Source organism: Eupeodes corollae, chromosome 2, assembly GCF_945859685.1.
Source record: "Eupeodes corollae chromosome 2, idEupCoro1.1, whole genome shotgun sequence".
In the NCBI taxonomy this organism is placed as follows: Eukaryota; Metazoa; Arthropoda; class Insecta; order Diptera; family Syrphidae; genus Eupeodes; species Eupeodes corollae.
This window is the reverse complement of record NC_079148.1, coordinates 65,304,591-65,321,749: the sequence shown is the minus strand read 5'-3', so window position 1 is coordinate 65,321,749 and position 17,159 is coordinate 65,304,591. Positions and strand designations below refer to the sequence as shown.

At 35.4% G+C, this 17,159-nt stretch overlaps 1 protein-coding gene across 5 annotated transcripts in view; it reads right to left on the bottom strand.

The window, feature by feature from the left end:
- LOC129948210 (rho-associated protein kinase 1) overlaps positions 1–17,159 on the bottom strand; it is a 42,544-nt gene that overhangs the window by 10,451 nt on the left and 14,934 nt on the right. For 3 of the 5 annotated variants that reach the window (XM_056059110.1, XM_056059112.1, XM_056059111.1), the window contains exons 2-5: positions 9,681–9,826; positions 6,760–9,618; positions 6,517–6,674; positions 6,320–6,439 (exon numbers count right to left, since the gene is read on the bottom strand). In XM_056059110.1, the coding sequence (XP_055915085.1) occupies positions 6,320–6,439; positions 6,517–6,674; positions 6,760–9,618; positions 9,681–9,826 (3,283 nt within the window). Of the gene's footprint in view, positions 1–3,856; positions 4,497–6,319; positions 6,440–6,516; positions 6,675–6,759; positions 9,619–9,680; positions 9,827–17,159 lie in introns of those variants that run through there. The other 2 variants (XM_056059113.1, XM_056059114.1) reach the window with 2 other exon arrangements.

Sequence of the window (17,159 nt, the reverse complement as noted above, 5' to 3'; positions counted from 1 at the left end):
AGTTGAAACTACGTCTGTTGAGAAGGACCATTAACACCCGTTCACTTCAGGTAAATGTGTTGACGAGGACGGTGACTTTCAGTTTAAAGGAATCGCAAGCGTGCCACATTTCATAACTCAAGGAGACTTAAATGATTTAGTTCGGAATCTTAATTTGTCCCAAAAACAATCAGAGCTATTAGGATCTCGTCTAAAAACAAAGCGATTTAGAAAAATCTGCATGGAAGGCTTTTAAAAATGTTGTTGCAAATTTGTTGGGTAACCACAAGAGTGACAGCTACAGGGATTTGGTTAGCGAGCTGTTAATGACATACTAAGCATTGGCAATTTAGTGCCTGTCGGCGACGAGCACGATGGGAGGTTCCATCAACGAATTTTGAACATGGAAAAGCGGTACTAGGGCAAATGGAACCCAAATATGTTAGCGGATTACTGCTGGGCAATTAAAAGGGACCAACTAGAAGCGAAACATGGAAGAAAATCTATGATTTATTAAATCATTTATAAAAAAATACAGTTTTGATTAACAAGATCTGTGTTATTTCGCAATATTTTAAATTACTCAATAAAATAAAATCTTTGGCCAACAAATTTTTTTTAACTACATATTTATTTTTTCTTATGATCACCAGCTAAAGCAAAAAATATCAAAAAAGTCCGTGTGGCAAAAAAAAGTAAAAATTTGCTGACCAGTGTTATACTTCTTTGATATCGCGTTACAATATATTATATAAAATTTATTTCAAGTCTCTAGCGTTTTTGGTTCGTAAGATATTTAGGGTTACCCAAAATTTTCAAAACAACAATGCACTTCACATGGTGCCCTTAAGGGGGTCATCCCATGTGATGGGTTCAAAAAATCGATTTTTTTTTTCATAAATTGCTAGTTTAATATGTGTAGAATACGGTAGTAAAGGGATTTTTCAGAATTCGAAGTCGTTTTAAAGATACAGCAGTTAGAATAAGCAGCTGTTCAGAGCACTGAGTTGGCAGTCGACATTGTGTACGGTCGGCTTTATACCATATGAATATATGTATGTACGTTCATACAGTTTCTATAGGCTTAAACAGGAATTTCTATAGTTGTTAAATATTTTACCTTTATTAAATATTTTAAGTTATTTATTAAGTTATTTTAGTCTTGGTTCAACGTCGAAGAGTGCAACAACTCAAAATTACTCTTTTTCATAATGAGTGGACGTAAAGGAAGTACGAGTGGAAATGTTCATCCTAGTCGTAGTAAAAAAAGAAATTTTTTGTGGAAATCGTTTTACCATCCAAAATGAAACGGAATTTACTTCAGCTTCGGCAAAAAAAAAACTCAAAAATGGCATGAACATGGAGGTTCCCATCGCTTCGAATTTCGCGTATTGCATTTTGGAGTTTGTTTCTATGTTTGCTGCGATTTCTGAAAAGGTTATATGCAAAACTTGTAAAAGCGATGTATTTATTTCCCTATCAAGTTTTCGAGGGTTAGGTTTCAAAATTAAATTATCGTGTGAGTGTGAAAAACAGACAGTTATAAACTCGGGCCCGTTGATTGAGAATGCGTTTGAAGTTAATCGCCGATTTGCATTTGTGATGCGATTATTAGGAGTTGGTCACGAAGGAATAAATCTTTTCTGCAGCTTAATGGACATGTGTTCATATATTGCCACATCTTCACTGTGTGAAACTTTATTATCATTCGCTGTCACGGAAGAAAAAACTTTAAATGAAGAAGCAGAAAAACCAAAGGATGAATTGACTGTGTCTGGTGATAGTACCTGGAAGAAAAGAGGCTTTTTATCTCTATTTGGAGCTTCTACATTGATTGTACACGGGGAAAGTCTTAGATGTTATGGTAATAAGTAGTTTTTGTGGTGCATGTAATAAGTGTAAAAGTAAAAACAGCGGATCCTTTAGAGTACGAAATGTGGTATGAAACGCATGTAGATGAATGCACCATAAACCATACCGGAAGTTTCGGTAAAATGGAAATAAGTGCTATCACGCAAATGTTTTTGAAATCTATGGAAAAATATGGGGTAAAGTATATTACATACATCGGCGATGGTGACAGTAAAACTTACAAAGGGATCCTAGACGCTAAACTGTATGGAGATATTGTAGTAATAAAAAAAGAATGTGTGGGTCACGTAGAAAAGAGGATGGGAACACGACTTCGGGCTGTTAAAAAAGATAAAACAAATAAAGGAATCGGTGGAAAAGGACCAGGTAAACTTACTGATAAATTTATTCAGGAAATAACGAAATTCTGGGGATTAGGTATTCGACGTCATCCAGACTCGCTTGAAAACCCTCAACACCAATTTTGTCCAGAAGGCGCAGACAGTTGGTGTAAATGGCGTCAAGCTGAAGCTAAGAATGAGATCGACCAATTACATCATGATAAACCACCTTTAATACTAGAAGTACAAGTTGCTATCAAACCCGTTTTCGAAGATTTATCGAAAGATGAGCTATTAATTCGTTGTTTAGGAGCAGAGACACAAAACAATAACGAATCTTTCAATTCGTTGATTTGGACTTTTGTTCCTAAGCATCTCCATTCTGGCTCCAAGATAGTTGAAATTGCTAGCAACTTATCACTTATTATCTTTAATGAAGGTTTTGGAGGTATTTCGAAAGTAATGTCGGTTATGGAATACCCTATAGGCCACGAAGCCCATACTTATGTTGAGAGACGTGATGAAAAGCGAATCTCACGTTCTGAACGGCGCGTAGGTGATGCGGTTAAACAAGCCAGAATTGATTCAAGAGCTGAACAATATGCTTTAAAAGAGTTTCAAGAAGAAGAGGAAGGAATACTCTATGGACCCGGCATCGCCGATTGAAAGGTAAGTTGATATTTTCATAGTTAAGAGGACTTGAAACTTTAAGTTTCAAGTTTTTCTCAAAATTGTGTTTTTAAAACTTTCCTCCATCGTATCTCAAAAACGGCTTAACCGAATCACTTGAAATTTGATGGGTTGGATTCAGCATATGTAAACCCATGGAATGAACTATCCACAAGCAAAAATTCCAAATATTTCGATTTTTTTATAGCATAAAAACAAAACAAAAAAAACGCAAAATTTCTCCTAAAAGTCCAATTTTTGGTATATTTATTTGATTATAGTTCATTCCATGCATTTAGGCTCACAGATTAAAACGCTGTTTACTTTTTTTGTTTAAAATAAGCCAATCAGCCGGAATCGTGGAGGAAGTGCGAGCCCATTTTTTCGTGGTGGAGTTGTTCACACCGGTGTAACTCGTGTTCTTTAAAATATTTTTAATTCAAATTTTATATTTATACTGTCGAACTATGTTAATAAATGATAATAAACTTAATAAAGTTGTATCTATTTACTGGTCGTAAAAAAAATCCTAAAAATTCCTTAAAATACAGGACGTCACATGGGATGATCTCCTTAAACAACGAGATACACTAGATAACGAATGAGATGGAAGGAGAACAACTACCGATAAACTGACGAAATGCATTGTTTATCTTTAACAACTGATTAATCCAAATTTTATGTTTTTATCTTGCATATTCGTTAGAATAAGAGTAAAAAGATATTTTTTACGGTGAAGAAATTAATTGCACAAGTTTAACAAGTTCTTTCGAAGTACCTACTTTTTATTAATTTATTTTTTAAGTTCGAGAAGTAATAGAACATTCAGAATTTCCCTCCCATAGAATATTCACTGCCTGTGAATTTGATTCCTTTCTTTTATTTTTATTAAAACAAAAAAACGATAACAAACTTAAGTGATTTTTGCTTTAAACTTTTTTTCCATCTTATTTCAAAGGTAAACACTTTAATGCACTAAGAACCACAACTTTTGAGTTATAAAAAAAAAATCAAAATCTTACATTTATTTTTATTCCATAAAACAGCACATTGTTATAAATTAAAATTAAAAATTAAAATTAAAGCACAAACTTAACAATTTTGTTTCTTTTTTTTTTGTGGTGTAAATAAATAAATAAATAAATAATAAATTAACTATAAATAATTTATTTTTTTTTGTTGCCCACCATATTCTTTAAAATACCAAATACATAAATATTAATAACATATGAATAAATGAAAAATTTAAATATCTAACAGTAAGCTCCATTAATTGAATTTCCAGAGCATTAATATTTGTCATATCGGTTCGGCAAGCATAGAAAAAACGTCTTAAAATTGTCAAAGCAGCAAAGGCTTCTTCGCGGGTATGTTGAATTAATGCCATATTATTTTCATTGGTAAAAAGAATTTCATTATAATCACTACTCAATTCACTTTCAGCGTCATTATCATCATCATCATTATTATCATTAGCTTGGTAATTTAGGGCATCTTGTTCATGTACAACTTCACCGTCACCATCACCATCACCGTCACATTCAGGAGTGGAATCACAATCCTCGACACAATCATCATAATATTCGTCTTCAATTGAAATCTCCCTCTTCTTGATTACTTCCATCCCAGGAAGTTTAGGAACATTCTGAGGAAATGCTTTTTTTAAATAATTTTTGATTGTTTCGTTTTAGAAGGGTTAACAAACTCTGGTGACACAATCATTAAAGCCTCAAGACTGTTAATACATTTTATTTAAATTTGTTTTACTTTTTTTTTGGCAAATTCAATCAAAGCGATGAGAATGTTCCTCTGTCGGTGCAGTGTGAATTTACAGAAGAAGAGAACGCACAGACAGAAAGCGGAGCGAAGTTTTACGAAAACGTGAACAATTGTTTTCTTTTTGTAATTTTTTTTATTTTAGTGCGCATAGCAAGCAGATAGATGTTATAGATGACGCGAGTGAATGTTTTTATTTTTTTTTGTAGTAGTAGTAGTGTATTATTTAACATTTTCATTTTCTGAAAAATTACAAAAACATAGTTCTGTTGTTGTTGTTGTATTCAAATTGTGTGTACTTACAGGTAGGTATTCATTTATAAGTTTAAGTTTTTTTTTAATGAAAGAATGGCGCAAAAGTTGATTTGAAGTTACAACTTTAAGTTTACATACCGTTAGCGAGATAAAAATCACCGAGACTCAACCGACTCAAATTCGACCGTTTTTTCTTTTTGCACGAACACGATATTTAAATATTTGTATTTAAATTCAGGCCAGTGTTGATCTTTTTAAGGTGCCGCTTGAAATTTCAAAAGCAACATTGTATTTGCTTGTATTATCATTAAGCTGAGGAGGACAGCTCTGCTTTCTGTCGATGCGCATTGATAACACTGCCTAATAAGAGTTTTGTTATAAATTTTTTTTGTTACAGATTTTCAGCACATACTTCGAAATCCAACAAGTTAATAATCTGAATGATATCTTTTATTTGATTTGTATTTTGTCATATATTTTATAAAGCTTTCTAAATAGCTAGGTTTAGAAATTACAGCTGTGTGCAGAGCACATCCTTTTGGAAAGTATATTAAGACAAATTTGACTTTATAAGTTTTATTACTACGCTCTCTAAGGTTCCTATCTGAACCATTGGGAGGTCAATTTCGAACATATTGAATGTTATTCAATGCATATTTTTACAACAATCCTTAATTAAAAATATTCAATGAAGGCTTTCTGCAGACTACATTCATACTGCTTAGTCCGACTTTAGTGCAGCTTATGCTGAGTTTGGTGTAAGCAATGTTAACTTGAATAGACCACCACATACGAAGTAAAATCTGCGGGGTTTTGTCGCTTAAAACAAGCTTCTTTGTCAGTACTAAGTTATTGCAGAAAAGAAAGTTGTCATATAAAAAGTATCAGTGATTTTCCTATGACGAGCTCTTTTTGCAGACATAGTTCTGTTGTGATAACCTGAATAAAAACAATTCAATCGTGGTCTTAACTTTATTTGAATTCCTTTTATCTTAAGCTGGGCAGTGCATTGCAACAAAAGACACGTCTTTCCTATGGCATTACAATTATATCATTCACATTATTAAATCGTTTGAAGATTTTGAAGCAGCAGTTATTTTTGTTCTGTACAAAAGTTTTTCTTTTTGAAAAGCATTAACAAAGCATTTCTAGCACTTTCAAAACGGATTTTAGGATAAATAAAGAGCACACACTTTATACAAATACACACTATTAGATTAGTTTCATTTCAATAGCATAAATGCAACACGTAAAGGATAAATTATTTAAAATATATTTTTTGTGGTTCCAAGCTTGCTCATTGCATTTTTTTTAGAGCTTCTTGTCCGCTAAAATAGGGCTGCATTTCTATGCTTTAAACACGAGGAAGGGGATGGATTACACAAACAAATTTGCTTTTGCTCAGTGCACATAATATTTAAGAAAAAAAAGGTTATAATTTAACTTACTTGATTATCCTCAGGATCATTATCGGCAGATGAAAGCGAGGCTGTTTCATTTAGTTTCGATTGCAATTGTTCGATCTCCGTTGCTTTACAGTCGATTTCCATTTGCAGCTTAGTTCGTGCCTGGAAGCAACAAACAAAGCAAGAGTTTATCAAAAACCAAAATAAGAATAATTATAAAATTTAAATTAAAATCTCACATGACTTTCTTCAATGAGTTGACTTTGAAGGTCTTGGAATTTGAGCAGCAATTGATTGTATTTATCACGCTCCTGAGTAAGTTCTTGTTGCAGGCGTCTACTCTCTTTTTCTTTTTTACGTAAATCAGCTGATGAGCGAACTTTTGCTTTTTGTTTGCCTACAAATTTAACAAAAATTAATAAAACAATAAAATAACTGTTGCTTTCAATTTTCAATTCAATTTAAAAAAAGAGTAAACTTACTCTGCAAATCAGTATCCTTGCGATTCATCACTTCGGCTAGTTTATTAACAGCCACTTGTTTAAGTAACATCTCAGTCTTCCATTTTTCTTTAAGTTTAACAATTTCGTTGTCTTTGTCGGCCTTAACTTGTATCATCTCTTCCTGCATAATTTTATTCTGTTGCAGCAATTCCTCGCACTCATCTATTTTCTTGTTGAGTTTCTTCAAGAATTCAACTTCAGTTTCTTTGATAGCCACCAGGGCAGCTTCTTTAGCTGCAATTTCGTTACGATGCTTCGTCATGAAATCTTTAAGTTCAAGCTCCTTGATTGTTTTCTCTTTTTCTAGATCGGCCACAGTTTCTTCAGCAATTGATCTTGCGAGTGCTTCTGAATCGGCTCGCGCTACAGCAACTTGAACTTGATGTTTAAGCGATACACGCTCTTCCTTCAGTTCTTGAATTTCCCGACATCGTTCGTTGATCTCCTCGCGATGTTCATTACTCTGGGTCTTGTAGAGACGAGAGAAATATTGTTCGGCCTCTAGTTGATCTTGTAGTTCCTTCATTGAAAGAATATCTTTATTGTGAGCATTTTTGATCTGAACGATATCCTCTTCGAACTTTCGCTTTGTCTCTCGCAACTGATTTATTTCCTTCTGCAGTTGTCCTTCGCGAGATTTGAGTTGAGCAACTTCGGAGTTCTGTAAATTCAATTCCGACACGAGATTGTTCTTTTTGCTTTGTTCTTGGTCCAGTTGGCTCTGCAGGACCATTGCCTTCTCGGACTCTTGTCGCCATTCTCCTTCGAGTTTTTGCAGCCTCTGTTGTATTTGCCTATAGTCCACAGAGAGCATTGTTATTTGACGCTCCTTCTCTTGCGAACTATGGTCGGACTTAATGCGTGCCGACTTTTCTTCGTTGAGTTTTGTTTGCAGAGCTTTAACTTCCTGCATATTTGCCTCTTCACGACTCAGCATTCGAGATTTCTCTGTTTCTTGATGAGCCTTCACTTCTTGTTGATACCTCCCTTGTGCGGCTTTCAGCTCTAGGTCTAAGCTGGCATTGGACTTTTCTAGGTCCGAGATCTTCTCATTCAGAGTCTGATTATCCACGATGGCTTGTTGCTCCCGATTAAGGCAGCGATCTAGGTCAGTGGATACAGTTTGTAGTTTACTTTCCAGCTCTTTTTGTATCTCTTTTATTTGTGTGCGGGCATTTTTCTCTTGAATAAGTCGTGTTTGTAGCTCGGCTACTTCCTGTTGCAGGTTGTCACGTTGAATTTGAAGGTTTGATAAAAGAGCCTGTAGCTGATTCACCTTTTGTTCGACCTCCGTTTTCGCCAGACGCAGCTCTGCCGCTTGTTTCTTTAGTTTCTGGCTGTTTTCCGTTTCACTTTTAAGATTTTCTTGCATGTCAGCCAGCTGCTTTTCAAGTGTATTAATTTTATCGTTGTGGTGTTGATTATTGTTCATTTCACGTGTACGGATCTTATGCTCATCGTCGAGATTCTTTTGGGTTTCGGCAAGTAGAGCTTCGGTCTTCTTGCGTAATTCCATTTCTTGTTCCACCTTTTGCATGGCCATCTTGTAGTTATGTTTACGAATAGCCAAATCCTTCTCATAATCGCTTACTAAAACTTGCAATTCGGCTTCTCGTTTGGTAATAACTTCAATTTGCTGACGCAAAGCCGTGTCTTGCTTCTCTAGCGTATCGGAATGATTGCGTTCGCGTTCCAGCAACGCCTCGAGTCGCTTAAGTTCATTGGAGTTAGATGGGCGATGGCGGTGAATATTGTTGTTTGTAACGGCACTTTTTGTGTCTACAGTATCTGTACCCAGAAGTTGATAGTCACCACTGTACGTGAAACCAACAAATGGCAGGTGGTTTCCATCGAAGGTTTTGGGCACAGGAAACACTTCTTCTGGGCTTTCGTCACGTTCGATATCTTCAAAATTGCGCGTGTCATCATCACTACTAAGCTCCGGCACAACGGGTGGCACAGATTCTCTAATATTTTCAAAAGTCCACGTGTCGTTCTGAAAAAACGGATGTGTTTTGATTTCATCAATACCATGACGACCCAACCGATGCAATCGATCAGTTAGAAAACCACGTATCAACGACTTGGCATTTTCGCTTATTTCAACTTCAGATGGAAATGAGAGGGAATTTTTGTGGTCCATAATCTTGCCGTAGGTGCCGACTAGACTATCTGCATAAAATGGAGTATCGCCAACCAGCATTTCGTACAGAAAAATTCCCACCGACCACCAATCACATTCGCGCCCGTACTCATTGTCAACCCCTTGTGACTGCAACACTTCAGGACTGATGTAATCGGGAGTGCCAACTGCATTGCTTGACACCACCAAGCCATCTGGTCCCATTCGCATACACGTTCCAAAATCAGCTAGCTTTAAGTGACCATTTTTGTCTAAAAGCATATTGTCTGGTTTCACATCTCTATGCACAAAACCCATGTTATGGATTGTGTCCACAGCCAGGGCCACTTCCATTGTATAGAAAATTGCCCATTTTTCGGGAATTTCGTATAGGGACATTAGACTGACTATATCACCGCCAGGCATGTAGTCCATCACCATGTAAAGATACTTGGTATCTTGAAATGCATAATGCAATTGCACAATCCACTCGGAGTTGGCGTGCGCCATGATGTGACGCTCCTCCCAGAAAAATGCCGAATCTGGCCGTTTCATCATGTCAAATTTTGATAGACGCTTCATAGCATAAACTTGCTTAGAGGATTTATGTCGAACAAGTTGCACTTCGCCAAATGCTCCCGCACCGATGAGCTTGATGAAATGAAAATCGTCTACATTCATTCGCAGTTCAGCTATCTCTTTTGCAAGTCCTTTATCTAAAGGTAACAAAAATGAAAGGCATGTGGATGGGTTGTAGAAACTATTACAAAATACTTACATCGTGATGCATACGATTCTATGTTTTTAAGGATCTTAAGCGAATCGTGGTCACAATCTGCAACCAGAGCTGTGACCGTATCCAATAAGCAGTCGACATTCGCATGGCTAAACGGATCGCGCATTCTCTCCTCCAGCTGCGCCGCTCTGAAAAAGAATTTTAATTTTAGTTTTTGCAGACGGTCAAAAAGATCTTATTAAATATATATCTTTCTAGCACAAACTAATACACCAAGGAAAGCTAAAAATGAAAAATTGTTTGTTGTTCATAACTTTTAGAGGAGATGTTTGTACAGGGAAGAGTGTTGAAGTTGTACAAAAAAAAAATGGTAAAACATCTTGCATTAAAAGTGAGAGGCCTATTCTATTGGCGATAAAGGATCAGCTGCCAGAGTGCAGGATCGCTTGCAAGTTTCCAGGGTGCAAATGTGAGTAATAAAGGACAGCAGGTGTTCTTGAGTTATTGCATCAGCAAGTATAGAAGAGAATTTCGTGGATTGAAGGATGTAGATACTATGGTGTACCTAAATGGCTATGGACAGCTGATTCACGAGGAGCTAAGACACCACTACACTCCTACGGCAGAAATGGCGATCTCAAGGCAACCTAGCCTGAGATCCAATTAGCGCTGTAGTGCGCCCCACTACACTCCTTACAAGTACCAAAAAACCTTTTAGTTACAAAAAATGAAAATTCTAAACCTGAACCAAACAAAGGCTTTTTCAAATTTATTAATTTATTAGATAGTAAGACATCTTATTTACTCCCTAATAGAATTGTAATTATTTATTCAAATACCACAATCAAAAAATTGTTTTCATTGAATCGTCTTCGTCATTGCCCGTAATGATTGTCTTTTGTTTTTCTTCGATTTGCATCTCGACGTCGTCGTCGGCCGTCGATCGTCGTCAATACCGCCATCTGGGTGGAAATTCCCATAAAGATCAAACATTCAAAGCATTCCTTGATCACAACGATCCAGTTGGCGACACAATATCTACGCAAAGTAAAATCAAATATTAATCACATCCATTCAATTTTTTATTTTTGTTATGTGTTTTATTTATTGTTGTTGTTGTTGCTGTTGTTTTGTTTTTTTCCTTATTTTTATTATTCAAATGAAAATAAAGTACTAGAGATCATTGCCAAATATCAGGAATTTTTATAGATACAACAGTTCAATAGCACCACAAATAAAAAGCTTGGACGCTTTGAAAACAACAATTAAATGTGATCTAGACGCTCAACAAGAACGACCCATCATTTCGGGTAGAGTATTTCTATGTAGGTAATAGAAATACTCTACTCTCTGAGGTCGCGGTTTCTTTTTTCGCGTACTCTTGTCTTCCTAATTACATCATTTGAATTCCAACGAATTCCACCTTGCGTCTGACGCCGCGCCGTCTTCGTATCCATCGATGTTTTTAGATATTGGGATATTTGATTTAGAGCTCTTACGAGCTTCCTAATGTTATTGAGAGTGGCATGGCAAGCCAATTGTAATAATAATAAAGCAATATGACGTACATTAAAACTAATAGATATGTGAATACAATATTAACCGCTTGATTTCCAACTAGCTGTTGATCATTTTTTGGGGGTTGGCGAGAAGTAGGAAGGGAATTGGGAATGTGTAAGACGTTAATATTGTTTTTTCGTTTTAGTTTGAAATTATTTAAATTGAAAAACGGCTAAACAAACTTAAATATTCCACCTACACAAAAAAATAAGCACGAGATAGCGTCACAACTTTTTTTCTTTATTGAGGATGACTTGTTTAAAAAAAAAACTTAAACGAAGGGTTTACAGTCTGGGGCTGATGTCATTTCTTGGCAAGCAAAACAAATTAAAAATATATATTATTAATACATTTTTATTTACATTATTATTCTGATTATGGTTTTTTACGTTTGTTTAGCTTTACATGAATCACTCAAATCATTTTTGAAGATTCAAAAATGTCAATTAGAGTGAAAATAAGCTTTTTATACACTCATAAATACAAATTAAAACGCAAATAAAATTTGAATTGCTAAAAGTGCATTCAAAAACATATTTTTTTTAAATTTCCATTAAGAAAGTGTTTCAAGGTATGTAAATTCATGAAACCTGCTATAATCGTTCTTCAACGATAGGCTTTGTTTATATTAGGATTTCTGTGGACAACTAATTAGAAACATTACTTGCTTCTAATTTCCACATTCACTTTATCAAGTGTGATTAGAATAGCGGTATACAAAACGGTGTAATGCAAGCGTTATTGGATAATTCTTTGAAAAAGCATCATTTGTGCATAAGTTTTTGCAAAGTACACAATAAAATCAAGGCAGAGTGTAAAAAATGTTCGAACGATGATTTAAATATTTGATCCACTATTTGACTAGAAACCATCAAACAACCGGTGGAACTATTGCTACAAAAGCAATACTGCCGGGCATTGAGAAAACACTTTCTTCTAGATATTTCTTCAAAAAAAAATCAAATGGGGTGGCGCAACAGTCCGTTGTGAACCAGGGCCTAGTGACTTACAACTCTCAACCATTCCTGTGTGCGAGTACTGTTGTCAGGAATAGAAGGGACCTACAATTTTATGCCGAATCCGAACGGCTAGTTTTTTTGAGAAGCACTTTTTCATGACAAGAATTACTCTTGAAGGATTTGTCAATTCCTCGCAAGAGGCAGTACCCGCGAAAATTATTTTTTTTAAATTAAGGTGGCACAGGCAGTGATTGAACCCAAGACCCCTTGCATGACTGTCCAACGCACTAACCATCATGCCAAGGGTACTACTAGATATTTCTTAAGCTGATGAATTATCAGCGTTTCCATGACTTCGGAAAAGAGACATGAGTGTAATTGGACGATAGTCAAAGAAGGAGAGGGTTAAACATATTTAAATGACAGACTGGAAAACCCCTGCTTTCCCTCCATTCGCAGACGTGTGGGATAGAAAAGGTACAAACAACTTATCAGCGTTGAAAAACACCTCTTCAAAACAATAGCAGGGATACTATCCGGCCAAGTGAATTTGTGTATGCCAAGTATGACTCACAATTAACATCGTGAGTCTTTATTTAAACAGAATATCAAAAACTCATTTAAGAATTTCCATATACTCAAGTAGTCTTATATAATGTGTTTAAAACCTGACGTGTTAGAATTATTTCTTTGAAGTTAGATTCGAACTAAGTTCATCAAAACCCTTCGATAAATTATAACTTGATTGCCGGCATCAAAAACTTGTAAACCAGTATAATTATTGCTCAATTAAAGTTCAATCGGTTCGAAATAACAACGCCTATCAAAAATGGAACGCGTTTTCCCAGACTACACCTATCTAAAGTAATGAACAAAAACCCAAATTAAATGTTTCCAAAACAAAATTAACGCTCTCTTTAGATTACATACTCGACGTACATACATATTCTTTGTATTGTTTTTTGTGTTAATTTGTAATTTAGCTTACTCTTGCCAAAAGAAAAAAAAAACATAACAAAAACGAAGCAACAACAACAATACCAAAAAATGTGAACCTATATATTCTTTTTATTTTGTTGTCTTTAATGGATTACTTCTTGGTTATAGACTATAGGAGTATAGTGGGAAAAGAATTTATCCGTAGTTATTTTTGGGATCGCGCATTAGATTTCATTGAGTGGTCTTGAATTTTGTTGACTTGGGTGTTTTTTTTTAACTTAATTTTTGTTCGTTGGTAATTCGTTTCCGAATGAAAAAATATCACAGGTCATAGATTTTATAGAGAAGAGATACAGACAAACAATTTCAGGAAGTCAAATTGGCATTAAACACATGTTTGGCATTTTGTGTTTTTCTTTAAAGGTGTCACTGGTTCCAGAAATAGAAATAGAAAAATTTGGGTTCAACATTATATTTATTTGGCATTTTAATTTTATTATGGGTTATTAAAAGAGCAGCCAAAAATATATTTTAAGCTTTTTATAGTTCGAAAATTTTAAATATAAATTTTCTAAATAAAAATTAAATGAGTAATCCATTTCCTGTTCAATTTAAAAAAAATGGATTCTTTCATGAGGTTTAAAATCATACTTGTGGAACTTTCAGAAGTTTCAATTTAAAACAATGGATTCTTTCATGAGGTTTAAAATCATACTTGTGGAACTTTTAAGTTTTGGTTTTAAATTTATATACGGAATTGCTTTTAAAGAATTTGTTAACTATAAGAAAAAAATTCAAAATATGTTTTAAATAGATGGCTGTAAGTTGAGCAGGTTGGGGGATTGTTTTTTGCTTAGGAGGTGTGTCTGAGTCGAGGTTTAGTGGAGTTAGTTATATTTTGTTTCGCACAGAGGTGGGATAAATCGGCGTTGATATTAAGCTGTTTATATTTTTGCTGTGATGGTGACAAAGGCTCCAGTCGTGGCTTTTAAAAAAGATGTCTTTCTTTTTTTTTTAAAAATAAACACACACTCAAGGGGATATTACTACCCTTATTATGGAGAGGCACAGTGTGAGCACTAGGAAGAGGAGAGAGGGTTTAAAAGGAGATGTCGGTGCACTTTGGTTTTGAATTCCTGAATATTGCAATGACTAGGAAAGACAGAGTGTGGTAAGGTATTCCACATTCGCGTAGTACGGCTAAAGAACGAATCTCTGTATTTGACAGTACGGCCGAAGTTAGGCTCGAGGGTATACCGATGAGCATTCCTAGAAGCGCGAGTATTACGGTTGAACTGTTTAAGGGGAGGAATGCAACTAGAGCATAAGCCATTAAAATAACGGTAAAAAAGGGTCAGACAAGAGACCTTACGACGACGTTCAAGCGAAGTAAATGAACTTATGATGATATTATCATCTATCAATTTAAATGATCTTCGTTCAATACTATCCAAGAGGCTTGAGTAAGTTGCAGGAGCACCAGGAAACCCAAACACCTTTCGGCATTTTTGGCGATATCGCGTATGTGATTATTCCACAAGAGGTGGTTGGTGACACACATACCGAGAATATCGAGGTGTTCAGTCTCATTGATGCAAGTGCCATCCATGGATAATGGCAAAGGGGGTATATCTCACTTTAACGATACAAGACAGCATTGGGTTTTCGAAGCATTAAATTCCATGCGGTTTTTTAATCCCCATTGAACAATGCTGTTGAGGTCGGAATTTAATGAGCTTATCACATAATGAGTTCTACATGCGAAGAAGAGGGATGTGAGTATGAAAAGCTAAGAGTACTATCGTCAGCGAAACAATGTATTGGATTAGATGATACAGACAAGAGATCATTAATAAAAATAAGAAAGAGTGTTGGAGATAAAACAGAGCCCTGGGGCACACCAGCATTTATTTTATGGTTTTCAGACTTGAATCCATCCAATACTACTTGCATTGACCTTTCAAAAGTAAATTACTAATCCAAGGAAGGAGGGATTCATGAAAACCTAAAGCACGCATTTTCGATAAGAGAGCCTGCTGCCAAACCCTATCAAATGCATATCAAGTGCAATAATCTTACTTTCTCCAAAACTATGTAAAGATTTGTTCCACTGTTCGGTGAGATGAACCGTGAGATCACCAGTGGACCTATTGCTACGAAGCCGTATTGTCGGTCATTAAGAAGCTTTCGAACTTCGAGATATTTCTTGAGCTGACAATTAATCAGCGTTTCCATGACCTTGGAAAGAAGGGACGTAAGTGCAATCGGTCGGTAGTTAGAGGGTGAGGAAGACTCGCCTTTTTTGGGAATAGGCTGGACAAATGCCGTTTTCCATTTGCTAAAAACGAGACCTGAGGAGTATGACAGATGAAAAAGCTTACGCAGTTGTTTTTCCAGCGATGAAGAACACCTCTTCAGAATAATAGCGGGGATACCATCCGGACCAGCAGATTTATGTATGTTAAGATCTTTTAGTGCGAAAAAAGATTGGGCCCATAGAATCATTAACTCGCTCAAGTACAGGCGGACTCATAACACTCACTGGCAGCGTAGAATTGGCGGCGAACTGCAAAGCAAAGAGATTAGCTTCGTCTAAAGAGCTAACAAAAGGAGTGTCATTGACAACGAGCGTAGGAACCGAAGAAGAGGAAGAAATCCTCATGTTTTTTATAAATGACCAAGAATTTGTAACTGCCTTTGGGACATTGCAGTATTTTTTGCCGTAACTTTTGGTCATGTAAAAATTTGGTCCGTCGAATATGGGCGTTGCAGGGCTTCCTGGCTTGTTTGAAATTTTTCCGGCTTTTTCAGTAGGGTTAGCTTTATAGCAACGGAAACTAACCTCATTGGCCCTAATAACCTCTTTACAGCTCGCATCAAACCAAGCGTTTTCCTTGATGAGATCAGTCTTAGTAAAGATTTTGGATGTGAATACAGGAGCTTTTATGGCCGAGTTTGCACAACTGTTGTTCATTTCCGCACTGACAGGAGTCAACATTAGTTTATTTTTTAAACTTTTATGAGCTGATATTTTTTTACTGATATTAATTTTGTGTTTTTGTTCGTGTTTTGTTTCTGGTTCGAGTCTTCCTTTTAAAGTTATTGTGTTTTCAATTTTATATTTCCGGCTATTTAAATGGTTACAATGAAATCTCCCTTTCGCAGTAAGAGAAGGTCATAGTATTTGTTTCCAATAAAGGGAATTGTCGTCCGTCAAAAGAAAAAATTAAAAACGTAAAATTTTAAAGTGCTTTAGTTTTACTTTACAAAAATCATTTCAAGGCCCACGGTCATGGGAAATTGTCTGCTGAAGAGGATTGTCCGTCTATAATAGGTGTTCGATTATAAAGCTTTTTATTGTATATTGTACTATTTTATCAATACATTTTTCAAAACGTTCTCACCATTTTTCACCAAATCGTTGTCCACGAAATTTATTGTTCGTGTTTTAGCAATAACAAATTCTGCATACCATTCTGAATTGACTGTTCTACCTTTGTCAAGTGGAAAGATGACCGCATGTCTTGTTATGGCGAGGAAACAAGCGAGATTTTGTTTGGAAGTGGTTCAAACACGAACATAACTTTTGTTGGATTTAATTGATCTTGGAATATACATAAAACTGAACTAATTTGTTTGATTTGAGCGAACCCCTTTCTTTTTATATTTCATCCATGTTTTTTTTAACTATAACTGATTTTGGACAACTCTCACGAACTTCTTAATTAAGCGAAGGATCGAGTCTCACGAACTTCTTTATTGAGCGAAGGGAGTCCAGTATTGAAATTGTTATCAAATACCAAAACAACTTTAGGATAGTTTTTCTAAAAAAATTACTATTTTTTTTTCTATTCTTACTGAGAAAACCTTTTCTAAAAGTTAATTTTAAAATGAATAAAAAAATGCAAAAAACGTGAATTAGTTTAATTCAAATTCTTAAACAATATTTTTTGTTGAAATATTTGAATATAATTTTGCGAATTTACTAAAGTAATAACAGGTTCAAAGTCAGAATACTACGGCTCATGATAGAGGCCGTGGGTAGTGCACACTTTGACCAGTT